The sequence below is a fragment of the Rutilus rutilus genome (assembly GCF_951802725.1).
Source record: "Rutilus rutilus genome assembly, chromosome: 21".
NCBI lineage: Eukaryota > Metazoa > Chordata > Actinopteri > Cypriniformes > Leuciscidae > Rutilus > Rutilus rutilus.
Window position 1 is genome coordinate 24868888 of NC_140226.1, and position 17080 is coordinate 24885967.

The following is a 17080-nucleotide window of genomic DNA, read 5'->3' on the forward strand; positions in this document are numbered from 1 at the left end:
CTGGATTCATTTAGAAAAAGTAAGTTTATGACCTGTGGGCATGCGCAGATCAGTCCTCTCTACGCTAGACGTCGATATATGGCCACGCCAAGACTCGCCCTTCAATAGCTACTATTGGCTGAAGGTGAAAACCGTAATTTTAAGCCACCATTGTGGTGATTAGTGTTTGTTTTAGTTGGGCTCTTGACCCTTATATCATTAATTTAACATTTTGTTTGGCTGCTGTACCTGAGTTATAACAGCCAGATGAACAAATAGAAAAGGTGATCTGATGGTGATGGTTGTGTTTTAACATAATCATTATTTCACAATCATTAGACCTGATTCACTGAACTCATATAGAGCCCAATTTCTGAGTTAGGTTTACTTTATTAATTATAGCAGCACTGTCCTGGTACAGCATAATATTTTTAACCATTTCAATGAAATCCAAATAAATAATAAAAAAAACCTTCAATTTATTTTTTTAATGTAGGCACACACAGACATCAAGAATTAGCGTATGAATCTCAACAATGGTGATAAACAGATCACCTCTATTCATAAGCTCATTATTTATTCATGCAGCAATGCATGATGGGAGCCATGAATGAGTTTTGATTGGTTGCACCCAGAATGCACTGCAACATGCTTTATAATTGTCACCATTGTTGAGATTCACAGGCTGATTCTTGATGTCAATGTGTCTAAAAACTAAATTAAACAAAATAAATATTATTTTTTGTACAATGGAAACTTTTAAGAAATTATAAATATGCTGTACAAGGACAGTGCTATAATTAATAAAATAAACTTAACTCAGAAATTGGTTTCTTTAATTTAAGTGAACTTGAAAAATGAGTGAGCAGAACTAAAAGTGTTGTAGGTATTTAGTAATTCTAAGGGTTAAATTTATATCAAGCAATCCACACAAAATGAAAAAACTAAGTTAACACTAATAATGGCTATTAAGTTACATGAACATAAAAAAACCGTGCTAGTGGTACTACTTGATTTAGTACTGCACACTTAAAATAAACAAGCTTTTCTAACTCACTAATCTTAAGCTTACTTTGCTTAATTTTTTTGAGGCAACGAGTTTGCATACTTTTTTTAAGTAAGGTCAACTAATTACATTTTACAGTGTATATGCGATTTTGCATGCAGCCTCAGTGCACGTTCTCTCCTGTTAGTCTTTGCGTGCTTAGAGCTACGCACGTGCATTGGCTGCTCCAGCCTGAAAAATACGCTTTTTTTAAAGCTATTTGAGCATAAGAAACCACATTTATGTTACAGTTGTTGTCAGATTCCATTGGTGATTTCAAATATGAAATTTAATCGTAAACTTGGTGAACAACTTTGGAGAATTGTATGTTTCCCCAATCAAATATATAGGAGCTGCACTTGTCTGACTGAAATAGCTGCCCGAGAGGTGTTTCAAAGATTGCCGCCAAGTGAAATGACTGAAATGTACTTTGGTAGAATGAGACTAGCATATGTTTGAAGCTCTTTGCAAAATGGAAGCATTTTTGTCTGAATATTTTTGAGGACATGTTGTACCATAAAATTATAGTAGGTGTATGATTTGAGGCTAGATTTCAACAGACTGTCCTTACACATTATAGCAGGCATTAATCAAATGGCTGAATTATCATCGTAATCAAACACCTTGGAGTCGAAGCAGAAATATGGTTTGATACAAAGTGACAGCCTATCAGGGAGTCTCACCGCTAGAGCCCCCAGTTCATATCTCCCCTGCTGTTATAGCTGGCTGCTGATGTGTTTATTTGTGTGCGTCTGTGCGATGGTGCTTAGAGATGTTTCCCAACCCAGCTGCAATGCCCCCATGGCATCATCCCATTCCCTCTGCATGTGAATCAGTGTATTCACCCATCACAATGAGCTCTGGAACAACAGCAGCCCTTCACAGACTACATACTGTTCTCAACTGAACAGCACTGGCGAGAAGCCAGTGACATGCTTGATATCACATTACCAACACCATGTTGCTTTAATCCAACGTAAAGCCCAAAGCAGCTTTTCTGGTCCAACATAATTCAGATGAAAGAAATTGTTTGCCCATCAGTTGTTTTGAAATCAATTTATATAAGTTGTTCTGAACTGGTTTTGCTTTTGGACAAAGATTTTACATTGAAATTTAAGTAGACACGACACCCAGTACCAAAATTTGTTATACTACAACATAACATTAATAACATAGGTTGAATAGGAAAACTTACTTAATAATTTTACATTGACTTGTTTGAGTGTTTGATTTCTAAATAAATATCTTTTGAATTTTGATTATTTCACATTTTCAATAGCCATATTGTGGTAATCAAAATGTATTTTTATCCATGAGACAATATTTATTATCTTCTGTCTAGTATTTTCTTGTACCGTATAGTATAGTATAGTATAGTATAGTATAGTATAGTATAGTATAGTATAGTATAGTATAGTATAGTCAATTGTTTTCGAGGATGTCAACCTGTCTGTGTTCAGCATACCTAATTTGGCCAGTTTCTACCAAGTGATGAAAACTACATTTTGTATTGGACTCTGTTGATGTCAACAACAAAAGATATAAGTGATATCCCAATATAGGATTACATGGATTATATAAGATTATATTATATATTATTATTTGCATTAGGCTGTGTTTTCCCCTGCTGTCCAGAATCATAACAGACTTGCGACCTATTTTATGGACACAACCCCTTATTTGAGAGCCACTACATACAGTTTAATACATGAAAGGGACCATGATCAATGTTAATCAGTGCAGAAACTAACTACTAAAATTACATAGAGAAATACACTGTATCACTGCTGATTAAAATCCTAAGTTTAACCCTAATGTTTTTAATTGCAACACACCAAATCATCGCAGATGGTCTGCAATGGCTTGGCAGTCTCACGTTGCAAGCGATTTCCCCCACAGATGCACCCTCTTGAGCCTTTCCCTTTCCATATGAATGCTCAGGTCAGGGCAAAAGCCGTGACTGTTCAGCCCCCTCTGATGATAGCAATCATCAGCGTGGAGAGGCACATTCAGTACTGCCCAGCTACTCTTCAGAGACAGATCAGCTGTTAATACAATTCCCCTCACTGGTTCAACACGGATAAAGCAGAACCAACAGAAAACAAAAGCAATGAATGCATAATTTTCTTTTTCACTGGAAATGTTTTATGGTTCTCTTCCTTTTTCACCCACTGGGTGTTTTGGTTGTCGAGCTAAAGCACAAGAGAATAAGATAATGAGTTTTGCTTCAGGTCCCGGATAATGAAATTAAATTGGTTTGCTTACGTGTTTGTTTAAAGTGCATGATCTTAATGTCCACAACCAGCTCATGTTTAGGGTTTCCAACCTCCCAGTATAATACAGAGTTATATTCTATTTAAGGGAACATAGGTAAATCCACATTGGATGCAGTCCCCTATTTTAGCATCCCAAACAGTGGAGAACGCTAGTATTTATGGATTTGGATTTAATTTTCGCCATTACAATGTCTAAAACATCAAGTTTTATTAGTTGACCTGTGAGTTCATCTTGAAATGTTTATATACAATCACAAATATCTAGGCCTGGTTTCACAGATAGAGCTTAGATTAAGCGAGGATTAGGTATTAGATCAATTAGGACATTTAAGTAGCTTTAATAAATGTGCCCTAAAAAAAAAAAAAACATCACTGGTGCATCTTGAGACAAAACAATGCCAGTGACATATATGTCACTTTCAGTTAAAACAGCTCAAACATGCATTTTAATCCGGGTCTAAGCATACGGTATAAGTGTTCTGTGAAACCGGGGGATAGAAGTATAATTTGTAGGTCACTTGATAAAACCATTTGCTAAATTATCATTATTATTATTATTATTTTAAATCTATGGCTATTAGGCTACATGTGTAAATGTATGTGTAGGCCTATGTGTATTGATGTGTGTAATGTTGTTTGATAGGCTACTTAACACAAAAATGAACATTTATTGACACAAGTCAGTTAACATAAGTCAATACTAATAATTCATTAGAATTTTTTAATGCCTGCTTTTGGGCAGCAGTTATTGGTGGAGACAGACTAACTTCAATGTGTAGCCTACATATATGCTGTGTAGACCTTAACAGAGTTGAACAGGAATGTCTACTGTTTTGCTAGTAAATAATTAAATCATGTCATCTGATATGGCAACTGGAGGTTTAACAGGGCTGTTGATGATGAAAAGCAGCTAGTGCGAATGAGAAAAACACAGCAATTGTAAAAGCTTTTCAGAATTTAGAAATGATTTGAAATGACTCACGAAGTATAACTACAGCAATAATCTGTGAGTAATATAGGTAGGCTGAAATACTTGGAAACTGAGTGGCATGGTCGCTAGATAATAGTGCCAGTTCATGAATAATTCAATTAAAGGTGAACAGATGGGAGTTGGTTGGGCTGGCAAACGGCGCGTGCTCGTTTCGTTTTGTGTTGTCATCATTCGGCTGCTGAGACTGCGTTTTAAGTTTGTCTCGCTATTTGAATAATATGGCATCTGTGCACCGAACTTTAGGCGAACTTGTGTTTGTTTAAACTGCTTAATACGTTTACCTAAAAACTTTGGCTGACGTAGGCTATTTATGTTTTCCACAGCCTGACATGTAAGAGACATGCGTTCGAACTTGCGGCTCAGGAGGTGCTCTTATCAGTCGACACCAAACATTTGTGAGGTAAGAGAGACTTGAACAGCAAATGACAGATTGAACAAATTACATTATGGTGTCGGACACTTCGGAACTTGTTTGAGCATTTTTGTTAATGAAACCTAATTTTAAGTGGCTGTACATTTCATCATAAGGGTCATGTTAAAGTTTCAAAAAGTCATACAGGTCAAACTTAAATTGACTTTTGAACATTGAGTGAAACATTATAACAACTGGCTGACACAAAATGGCCATCATATTTTTTGGACAATTTATAGTTGCCGATATATATAAGTTTATGGCAACTATGAATTGTCCAAAACATATGATGGACATTTTGTGTGTGTGTGTGTGTGTGTGTGTGTGTGTGTATGTATATAATGTTCTGAAGAACACATTCAACTCATCTATACTAATTAATTTACAACAAACATATTTGTACATGTTAGACCTGCGTTTACTGTAAGCTGCAAATAAAAAATAACATTTTCATCTTTTCCTATTCAAGTCCCGTCCTTTTTGCTCACGTTACATGCATTATATTCAGACTTCAAATCCAGAAGACTGTTGAATCTAAGATTATGATATAAAAATAATTTAACTGTGTTAAGCAGTGTGCAAAACAGTAAAATAGTCTTTATTCTTTTAAAGCAGCCTGTTTAAATTTAAAAAGTTCTTTATTAAATACAATTTTGGGCAATGTCATTGTCATGTCACTTTCTCCTTCTTTAGTGCATGTATAAATTACAGTTTTTCAGCATATATTTTTGTAATGTTGACAATGTTCACTCTGTTGATAATTGTTAATTATTTCAATTTGGAGTTCAAAATTTACGATCAGTGGTAAACAACAGTGATTTGTGCTCAGTTTTTGTAGTAACTTTGCATTGAATTGTAACTGAAAACAACCATTTAATTAAAATAGCAATCCATCAGAAATAAAAATGAATAATAATGTCTTAAATACAGCTGTCTTCACCAGATACTTATTTTCTGGCAGAAAAACAAACAAACTTTTCCTCGTTTATCTGTAATTTTTAAACATACAATTTTTAATTATCATTATAATGTGTTTATCAATTGTTGTAAATATACAGAAGTGTGTGCAATATAGTTGCCTCTGATATTTTTACTGCCTTTTACTGATTTCATCATAAAACAGCATGGATAACTTGTGTCCATCTTTTAGCCTCAGGGTGAAATTTACATTTATAGAGGGGATAATAAAAAACTACAAATATCACAATGCATTCGTAGCACATTTAGAGGTGGATTGTAGCCCGAGGACACGTTGTACATTGCATGTGAGGATGTTACTGCTTTGATTTAAAGGAATATTCCAGGTTAAATACAAGTCAAACTCCACTGACCACATCTCTGACATGCTTTTGATTACTATATAAAATAATTCCACTTTATACCATATTTGTACAGTGATTTGATTATCTCATCTTCCATTGTAACTGTAAGTAAATTTTCTATGCTAAATATACTTTTTCAAGCTGTTAAATATCTTATCTGATAGATATTGGTCATGTTTAAAACTTGCTTGCAAATGCAAACCAATATATGAGCAAATTCTATTATTGAATAATTTCTTGTCAACAAACCAGTTCATCCATCTAAAATTCAAAATGATTTTTTGAGAGTCTTCATCCAGTATGTTCACAGAAAAGTAATGGAAATCAACCGTGGATAGATCTAATATGTATTTAACCCAGAATATTCCTTTAATATTTTGCAAAAGGTACTAAAGGTCTTGTACTTCACAGAGAGTGGATAATGAGTATTCCTGGCACCTTCACCAAAATGCCATGACACCATGCAGAAGTCTGAGGAGTAGATGGGAGGACCCAGTGAGAGGAAGACGAACACCCCCATTTTTACCTGGCTTCACATCATTTGATGAATCATGGAGATCAGAACACACACTTAGTCCTTTTTTATTCCTGGGCCGGACACGCAGTGTCCCTGAAGCTCTCCATTGCTTCAGTAGACCCACTTTACAACCAAGCTTCTCCTCCATCACCATCACCACCCGGAGTTTGTCTCCAAAAGGGGATTGTATGCCTTATCAAAGCTCAGCATTTAGTCCTCTAAACATTCCTGACACAGTGCCCTCTTCCATGGCCCGAAGTGAAAATAAAACCCTAAAAGCCATTGCTGGCATTCCGAGGCCTCCTAGACATAAAGCAGTTGTGGTGACGGTGGACGAGTGCAGAGAACATCATTGCGATAACGAGACCCCCAGCAGCCCCCAAGCTCCGCCTGTCCACAGGCACAGCTACACCATGGAAGATGAGCAAACAGACTCTTCACCCCCTTTAAAACGTCACATCTTCCGCTCCTGCATCCATCTGGAGCTCCTACCATCCAAGCTGTCCAGATCTACTCTGTACTTGGACAAATCCCTCTCAATCCCTCTTAGACAGACTTTGTATAGATCCACTCTGTCCCTTTCCCTTGGAAAACCATCTTTTACTCAGACCCCTGAGAAACCCAGGATGACGATTCAACCTAAAATACCCTTCAGTGACTGGGACATGGCGAACGTTGGCGTTGATGGAAAAGAAAGGCATTCCCAGCATCTGAAGGATGGTTCAACTATCAATGGCAGTGCCTTTAAGAATAATGCTGGCTCCGGCTCCGACACACTGTGTTCCACTTTAACATCATTGCCATTCAGAACAAGGTGCCACTCATCTTCTGCTGCCTTCAGACTGAATGGAAAGGCTAATGATGTCTTAGGGCCTCCGCAGTGCAATCTAGGAGCCAGACAGGCATTCAGCAAGCCATCAGGTACTACCTATATCACCTCCCTGATCCACAGAACCATGAAAATGTATCCATCCTCTCCCTCTTTCTCTCTTTTTGTTGCTCTCAGTTATTCTACTATTGCTGCAACATACCTTTCGGATGGACCATGTGATATCTTTGCCAGTGTGTTTACATTTCAACATATCCTACTCAGGTTGCACACCTTCTGATTGGTGGCTCATGCATTGTTAATGAGACGGCCTTCCCAAAAGCTCCTTGGGAATGGGAATGCATTGTCAGAAATACTATAAATGGATTTATGAAAATAAAAGAATGCACCTGAAACATTTAAATCCAGATGAACATTGCATTGGTGCGCTAGCTCAAGTGGGTCACTGAGATGTCAGATAAAAAGGCCCACTGGCACAAATTGGCAGAATAGGTTTAATCTGGCATTGCTTGATATAGTCTGCATGGCTGGATGTCCAAAGATGGAATGAAATGTCTTAGTAGGAAGTTCACTGTGAGGCAGGATTTTTAACAGAGAGAGTCTTGATCTTGGAGATTATTTTCAGGTAAAGGCAAGTAGTGTATTGTAGCATATAAGGATTTTATACTGGTATTTTGCAGTTTTCTACCTTGCAGGATAACTGGTAGATGCATAGTCAGGACACTGATTTTTTACAAGGTAATAGAAAGCGGGTGAGTGGGAGCTATTGAAAAGAAAATAGGGTGAGTTTCAATCTTCTTATGTGAGATGATGCATCATTGACTCCACATTACCTTGCGTCTAAAGTCTATTGGTTTCTCTGGCCTCTATTCTGGCTCTGTACGGCTAAACACATTTCCTTGTGCTGAGTCAAAGGATAACATCCTCTCTGCAGCACCCTGATTTTTTGCCTGTGGTCTGTGAGGCATGTGACGGCACGACTGCATGACTGGGCTCTGATGAACTAACACCAGGTACCAAAGTAGAGAGGGCTCAAAAGGACACTTATCCGCAAGTCTTAGTTTATTTATGTGCCAATCCTTCAATGTTCTTTTGCAACCCCCTGCATCTGTCAGCCTGTCTCTCTCTTACTGAGCTTGACATACTTTAGTGAATAGGATTTTAACTTTTATTTCAGAGCCAGTTTTGAATAAAATGGTGGACTCCCCTGTGATTTTCAAGAGCTCGAATGTGCTCAGTGTCAAACGCCTTGAAAATGCAACATCTTACTCTGAATTGGAGTATCAAGAGACACGATCTTCCAAAAGAACTGGTATGACATTTATACAACCCAATTTTTTCGTGAATATTACGAAAGCTTGGGGAAATCTTTCGCCCTCATACGAAATTCTAGATTGTGTGGATTCTAAATTAAATTACTGGATTTCACCTGTGATTGGCATTGCTGTGTGGTTGCTTAGGTGTTATGAGTGGTTTTTAGCACACTGGTGGTTGCTAGGAGGTTCTGGGTCATTTCTAGGGTGTTGACTTCCTCCAATATTCAGTTTCTAAATTCATGCAGGAAACTGTATGATATGGCTTTGGTTCTTCCTTTACTGTGAGTCCTTGAAAAAGAAATGGCACACCTGTCCTTATTAAACCTGCATGAATTGAGGTAACATTCATGTCCGTAGCATAAACTTGCTATGCATATGAACAAACCCAGAAACTTAAGTCTGAGCAATAGTAATGGTAATTCTTGCTTGTACAACTATTAAAATCTCGATCCCGATGGACAAAATCATGTCCCGCCACATTACTTCCCACTTAATATTAAATTTCTCTTGTAAATGTGTCACATTACAGAAGTTGATAGAGCAATGCTTTTTCACATTTGTTTTTAAATACTAAAAAGTATGCAAACCCTATTGTGGACTGTTGCATGTCTTGCACGATGTACCAGTACTTTTATGTATTACAATGCTTAAGTGTTTCTTATCCGGGTAAAAGTGTTATAGCGAATGTTTGTAAGGCTGTGTGCTAAGGCACTAAGCTAACATCATTATTTATCTGTCCAGGAGTCCCTCAGGTGTATGAAAGGGCCCCTCGTGAGGTCAGAACAGTTTTCCACGCTGCTCAGAAAGTCAGGAGACTTATTGAGTGCCCGGTCTCTCCTCACCTGACTAATTGCACCTGTGGGTCCAGGACTGACCAGCAGGCCACTAAACCGCAGTTGCTTAGCTTGAGGGTATGGTTTTACTGAGGGAATCTGGCTTCCGTAGGGTTTGTTCAGACAGGCAGTGTTATTAACAGTGTTTTTAAATGTATTAGTGTTTTATAGATTAACTTGTGTCAGATTACATCAAAGGGCAATCTAAATTTAAAAATAGGAAACATGATCATGTACACTTAAATATCCAATATCAACCAAAATACATCCGATATTGAAAAATGTAAAAAGTCTAGCTAGATTGTACATGCCTATTGAAAATCAAATTGGATTTGTGTGTGAACAAAGCCTCAAGTTTACTTCCTTCCTGAACACCCAATTGTGGCAAATCATGTATATACACTCCAGCATTGCACTGTGGCATAAACTTTGTGTTCATTTCTAAATGTGTGTAGGAGGCTCTTGAGCTGTTTCGGCCAGATTTCATCTCTCGCTCTCAGAATCGGGTGCGGCGATTGGAACTGAGGGCCAGGGAGAGGCGGAGCTTACAAACAGCAGAATTTATCATGGGCGTGGAGACGGCTAACCGTAGGCGGAACTGCACCAAACCACACCCACTTAGTGGTAAGATACTCTGTTTTCATTAGGATCCTATGCACAGATGAAGGAGCAGTAGTGCAGATCTGCAGCAATGCAGTCTCAGAGTCACTTCTACAACCATTCAATCAGGTGTCCACAGAAGCAATGAACAATTACTTACTAACAGTGCATCAGTGTGGTAAATGCCTGCAAAATGTGCCAACAGTGGGTATAAGGGTAATCATCTAATTTTTAGGGCATGCGCACTGCAGCAAGGCACATTATTGATGCCGTCACAGGAAGACATGCTTCAGTGCTGCACTGAAACTTTTGGTGCATTAAAAATTCAGTAATATCAGAACAAACTTGGGACGGACAGACTTATATAAAGCAAACCGACAGAATTAAGATCTCAAAGGCCTCTACATGCATCATTGTGGCCCTGTTGAGAATGAACAATGAATCTTAAAAAGTACATGAAATATCCTGCAGCTTCCTGATGCCCCCTATTGGCTTCAATATGATTATACAAGTTACTGTAAAAATGTTCTTATTCAATAGCTACTGTATATGCAGCTCCAATATTTATTCAGTAAGCTCATAAATGCATCCATTAGAAAATGTTCTGCGAAGCTACATCAGTCAGAAAAGTTACAGACTGACTATGACGGTCTTTAGAAAACTGCAACTGAAGAATAAATTAATTAAATTAAATATTAAGCTTTGTAACAAACTTTTCATTTCACTTTTATCCTTTATAATCCTGCTGAATGTGTTTTGTAGATAACCTTTTCAAACCCAGGGACAGAGCCATCTCAGGCAAGGAGATGCAATGGAGATCCAGACGGTGAGATTTCGCACACACTCTCTCACAATATCACAGCACCAGTGCTTATCAGTGCAACAACACAATATGACCCCTTTCTGATAAGGATAATGTTCGCTTATCTCTCTGCTGGAGTAAAAGCCACCAGATCAGATGAAATATAGTGGATTAAAGCATATATTGACATACGTACATCAAGGTATTTCTTTGTGTGTTCCTGTTTGTGTTTAGGTGAAGATGGATCAATTCCTTCTTCCACACAAGTCACTGTTTTCATGTCATTATATGTCCATCATCCTCAGTCTGTGCTTGCAGGATTTACAACAAACTCCCAGAGGTGGCCAAAAAGAAGGAGATGGAGAGGAAGAGATTGGTGTCTGAAACCAACAGACTGAGGGCGGAGGTCTTCAAAAAGGTTAAGCTTTATCTCACACAAAAACTGCTCTGTATTTTAAGGCTTATAGATTTTACGAGATAAAACCTTAATCATTAAAAAAAAAATATTCAGCTTGTACTTTTATTTGCATTTATCCATTTAGCAGTCGCTTCTGTTAATCTAAGAGCCAACAATATTCACAATATACAATGCTAAGTGTAATATAAATGCTAGATCAGTATACAAGCTAAGAGAAATGCAGAAAAGAAGTTTATTTGTTAAACTGAAACGGCTATTTAGTTTTACTACAAAAACTCTACAACCATTTTAGTCCCAAAGCACATCATATTTAGCTTTTTTTTTTTTCATAAAAGTGAATTAGATGTATCCTGATGTTTACAGAGAACATGCTGGGTCACACGTTGTGAATTTCATCAAATAACTGACATTTATGTAGCAAAATGAAACCTTATACAGACACGCTTCTGAGCTGAATCGAAGCAGAATAGTAAAATATGATAGGGCCTTTTTTCAGCACCCAGATATGTAGTTACCTTAGAAGAATATAATTAAAATAAGAATTCAATTAAAGCGTGCCTGGTTTAATAGCCAAAATTAAATTAGACTCGTTTTAACTGAAACTGTACAGCGCTGTTCAGTTTGTAGTCCTAAAACCTTGAAGAGAATTAGCTTTTTCTAGCAATGGGTTCCCTGTGGAATGTCTGAGTTTTTTAATAAAGCTCTGAATAAATTAAGACTTTTCTTTTTTTTTCTGAGACTTTTGCATGCTTCAGATTTCTCTCCAGGACAGTTCTCAGCCTCAGCTCCCGGTTGAGACCCATTGATCTAGGATGTGTTTACGCTATGTGCTTGGCTAAACAAGCATCTTTGCAATTTGCTAGTAACATTTTTAAAGAACACCACAAGGTATGACCATGTAATTTATGTTGTAGAACAAAATTGTGAAAGTGTCTTCAAATAGTGTTAACCATAGACTTTAAAACCACTATTCTAAATGCCTTTTGCTCTTGGAAATTCTAGAGGGCACACAAAGTGAATTAGCCGTCCGGACTGGCCTACAAATTGAAGTCATGACAGAATAGCTGTGTTGCTTTGTGCTGATGCTGCAACAGTGAACACTCTAAAGTGATCCTCCAGACTGACCTTTAATGACCCCCACAAGGACAAACACACCTGAGGCTTTTGTCTCTTAATGCGTTCTATCACAACTGTCAGCCCAAATGTACCAGCGGAGATGAAACTTGTGTTACTCTGTGAAAACCTTCCCTCCGGTTAGAAACAGCTGGTGCTGTGGGGTGCCAGACTGTCTGAACTCAACTTGCTAAACTTTTACCTCTGCTCTGAGGTGTCAAGTGATATATAGAGACTCATGAGATGAATTAATGCTGAGAGTCTCAACAGTGCTTCGCAGCAGCTTGGAAATGATCATATGTGACATAACTGTTACATTAATCTTGTCAGGCCATTGTGAAATTTTAAAGGAATAGTTTACCCAAACAATGAAAACTGTTATACATTTGTTTCCCTGATTTAGTTCCATATTGAATTTCTTTAGTGGAACACAAAAGGAGGTATTTTGAAAACCATGTTCATTGCTTTTTTCCCCATGTAATTACAATTAATTGTGACTGAAGCTCTTTTGTTTAAAAAAAAAAAAGGAAAAACACTATAAAAGTATTTTGATAGTAGTTCATATGACTTACACAATAAATTTAAGCTGTTATTCACTGATAATCCTGACATCTGTACGCCTTGATAGAAGAAACAGTGTTTTGTTTTGTGAATTAAAAGTTCTTTTGAGTCAGATCTTTTCAATGAATCTATTGATCTGTTTCACGAAACTATGATTTATTATTAAACTATTAATGATTCACTAATTGGACTAACTGATGTAATATCTCAGATAAAGAGACTATTATCAGTGGATAAGTTTCTTATCCAAAGCTATCATATGACTTAACAACACTTAAATATTGCGCACAAGTCATTTGGACCACTTTTACATGTTACTTACTGACATGTTACTTATTGACTTATTTACATTATACTTATTGAAGATTAAAAGTCCCAGTCCCCATTCATTATAATAGCATAGAAAAGATCGACTAGTACATTCTGCAAAATGTCTTGTGTTTCACAGAATAAAAGAAAGCCGTACAGGTTTGAAAAAACAGGAGGGTTTGGAAATAAAGGCATAATCTTTTCAGCAAGTTGTTCCTTTATTAAGTGAACATATCATTTGTACTTGCCCTGTCTTCCAGCAGAGGTCAGTATAGTTCTTCAAATGAATCCTTTACTTTTTAATTCCACTCAAGGGTGATTTATTCATGCATTCCTTTTGTTCTTTTCGGTGACAGACATGGCCCTGATACTTGTGGGACGCTTGTGACACAAAGGAGGGTTGTGTCAACAATAATTTCCTTGTTTTTGATGTTTAGAGTGTAGAATTCCACAACAGGACAGCTTTTATTGGAATTTTAGATCTCTTTGCTGACAGGCTGATCCCTGGATGCCTAAAACGTGAGCTTTTGTAAAGGAGAAATCTCTTGTCGGGGTGTGTTGTTTTAATGGGTGTCAGGTCCTGTGAGGCTGATACTTTGTCATGAAGTGTCTTGTTCACTGTCTCCCATGAAGCCCCTCTGTCTCTCAGGCTGGCACCTCCTGTGCGACAGTGATGGATTCCTGATAAGTCAGGATGAAGATAGTGAAGCTGGTGCAGAGAGAGATACAGTGAGAGAGAGAGAGAGAAAAATATGTCAAAAGAGTTCACATAGGCATTGTTTTGTCGCTCATAACTTTCTATGGCTCTTATGTGTGCCCTGTGATAACAATAATACACGCATTTACAGGCACTTTGAAGGTTTGATTTCAATTGAGAAAAAGCAATCATCTGTCTTTTAGTCTGACGCTTTAGTCTGACTGAAATCGTACAAGTCCGGGTTTTTCCTGTTTTTTTGCTTCTTCCATCATGCGCAAATGTTAATCCAACTACAGTTGGTCTCAAAGATGTGTGTTTAATCCTTTAAATATTTGATTGGTTAATACTTATTCTATAAGGATGTATTACATTGATTAAAAGTGACAGTAACGACTTTTATATTGTTGCAAAGCATTTCTATTTTAAATAAATGCTGTTCTTTTGAACTTCCTGAATAAAATTATTACAGTTTCCACAAAAATATTAAGCAGCACAACTGTTTTCAACCTTGATAATAATAAGAAATGTTGCTTGATCACCAAATCAGCATATTAGAACAATTTCCGATGGATCATGTGACACTAGAGACTTGAGTAATGACTGCAAAAATGCCTTTGTCATCACAGGAATAAATTATATGAAAATTATATGAAAATTCAAAAAAAGTTATTTTATATTTTAATACTATTTCTCAATATTACAGTTTCTACTGTATTTTTGATCAAATAAACCAGCCTTGGTGATCATAAGAGGCTTCTTTCAAAGCCATAAAAAAAACACAAACCTTAGAACAGAAGTCTATATTTGGACAGAGGAAGACTATGCCTTGACTACACAAATGCCCGCTGTAGTTTGATTATAACTGCGTATATAAAGTTACTTTCTGAGTTTTTTGCTCAATTAAGTCTCAGCATCTTTGTTTTACAATATTTTTACTTTTTTATTACCATTATGACTTCAGGTAATACCTCCTAAATGTTTCATATTTTCAAACATAATGTAGTTGTATTAAATTGGAAGTGAACTATTAAACCAGTTATGTGACAATTCATGAATGATCTAAATGCTTACATTTTTAGATTTGCTTCAGTTTTAAAGGGATAGTTTACCCTCAAATGTACTTATTCACCCTCAAGTTATTCCAAACCTGTATGAGTTTCTTTTTTCTGTTGAACACAAAAGAAGATATTCTGAAGAATGTTGGTAACCAGACAAGTTGACAGCACCCATTGACTTCCATAGTATATATTTTTTGTCTTACTATGTAAGACAATGGGGTCTGTCAACTGTCTGGTTACCGACTTTCATCGAAATATCTTCTTTTGTGTTCAACAGAAAAGAAAAAATAATAATTCACACAAGTATGGAGCAACTTGAGGGTGAAAATGTAATGACAAAATTTTCATTTTTGGGTGAACTATCCCTTTAAGTTGACTTCCAACTCTTAAATGGTTCCTCTAAGTTGGATATAAAAAAAAAAATGACAAAAGTTTGTTTCCCGAACAAAACATATTCAACTTTTTCTAATCTACACTGGAATGTGTTGGTTATTCTGTAGCAGTTGATGGAGCGCAGCATCAAAGATAGCCAAGGACAAGGAAATCAGGCAGAAAATAAAATGAATACCTCCAAGGAGAGAAAAGTCATGATAGCGTGATGTGGTTTGAGCACAGATAGCAGGTTATCATTGCTCCCGGTGGAGATGGCCACCCAGGGGGACAGGTTGGGAGAATTCTGGGTAATCTGTAGATTACACAGTCCCTTCCCCTTCATTTCTTCACCACTTGGCCAGAGCGTGCAGGTGCTCTGGCGAGGAGGATGCTTGGCTAGTTGTAGTTTAGTTAAAAGTTTCTTCTCCTTTTTTCCACAGAAACTTTTGGATCAGATTCTTCAAAGACACAGTGACTGATGGAAGTGCCTGTTCACAAAATTCATATCCCCCGTGCTCTCCTTGCCTGAGGCAAGGAACTGAAGACGAGCAAGACCTTTGCAGCTCCCTCCTGAGAGCAGAGAGCAGAGAGCTTGGCTTTCTGATGCATTGTTCCAAATATAAAACACCTTTTGCCTGGGGTGAATCCACATTATATATGGACGCACGTCCATGGACTGCTGTGTCCTTGCTGTCTGATAAGTATTTTTAAAGAGAACATGTTTGACAATACAGTATAAGATTGCTTATAAGACTCTAGCCCTTATTAGAGGCACGTCCTGATTTTTCCGAGTTAGACGCATTTCATGGGTCAGTATATTTTGTTGATCCTGGAACAATATTCCTGTTCAAAAAATGTAATCCTGACCATATCTCCAGCTCTAAACCTAACAAGTTATCCCTAAAATTAGAGGGAAATGATAAGTGAATAACACTGATGTAGAAGCACCAAACCCTGGTTGTAAGTCTAAACTTGACATAAACTGTAAACTTGATTAAAATCTGATTGGTTGAATGGAATGTTGTACATGGCGAAATCAGTTTCTGCTTAATGGAGTCTGTTTTCTGTTAAAAAAATGTGTTCTGTCATATAAACTCTTCAGAATATAGTGTGTTGCACCAATTAAAATGTTGTTTTAAATTATAATTGACCCAGGGTTTTTGTTTTGTTTGTTTTTTTGCTCCAAATAAATAGCACAATGCCACAAAATGTTAATTAGGCCACCAAAAGTCATTTGCCTTTACAGATACTGAATGCCCTAAATATGTATTATTTGTTATAGGGGTGGTTGAATATGATTTCACTTTTCTAACTTTAGTTAGTGCGTAATGTTGCTGTTTGAGCATAAACAACATCTGCCAAGTTACGACTCTCTCAAAGTTCAAAGCAATGGGAGATATTTTCTTTTAAAGAAATTCCTTTTTAAGGACTACAACAAACAGCTGGTAGGGACTACATGACATTCTTCCCAGGTTAGTGACATCACTAACCCTAAAATTTACATAAACCCCGCCCCCGGGAATGCGATTTATAGATTATCAAGACAGAATATGCTAATCAATGACTAGAAGATAACTACACATAAGCTACATAAATTCACCAAATAGCCATTCAGAAATGTTGTCTACAT

General features: G+C 37.0%; 1 protein-coding gene across 1 annotated transcript; it reads left to right on the forward strand.

Moving 5' to 3' along the window:
- The first annotated feature begins 4416 nt into the window (after window positions 1–4416).
- Window positions 4417–16559, forward strand: LOC311281343 (uncharacterized protein). The gene is made up of 7 exons (XM_084394185.1): window positions 4417–4691; window positions 6437–7463; window positions 9429–9598; window positions 9976–10144; window positions 10883–10946; window positions 11241–11340; window positions 15891–16559. The coding sequence occupies exons 1-7, from the start codon at window positions 4632–4634 to the stop codon at window positions 15927–15929; spliced, it is 1629 nt and encodes a 542-aa protein (XP_084250311.1). The 5' UTR covers window positions 4417–4631; the 3' UTR covers window positions 15930–16559.
- The last annotated feature ends 521 nt before the right edge of the window (window positions 16560–17080 follow it).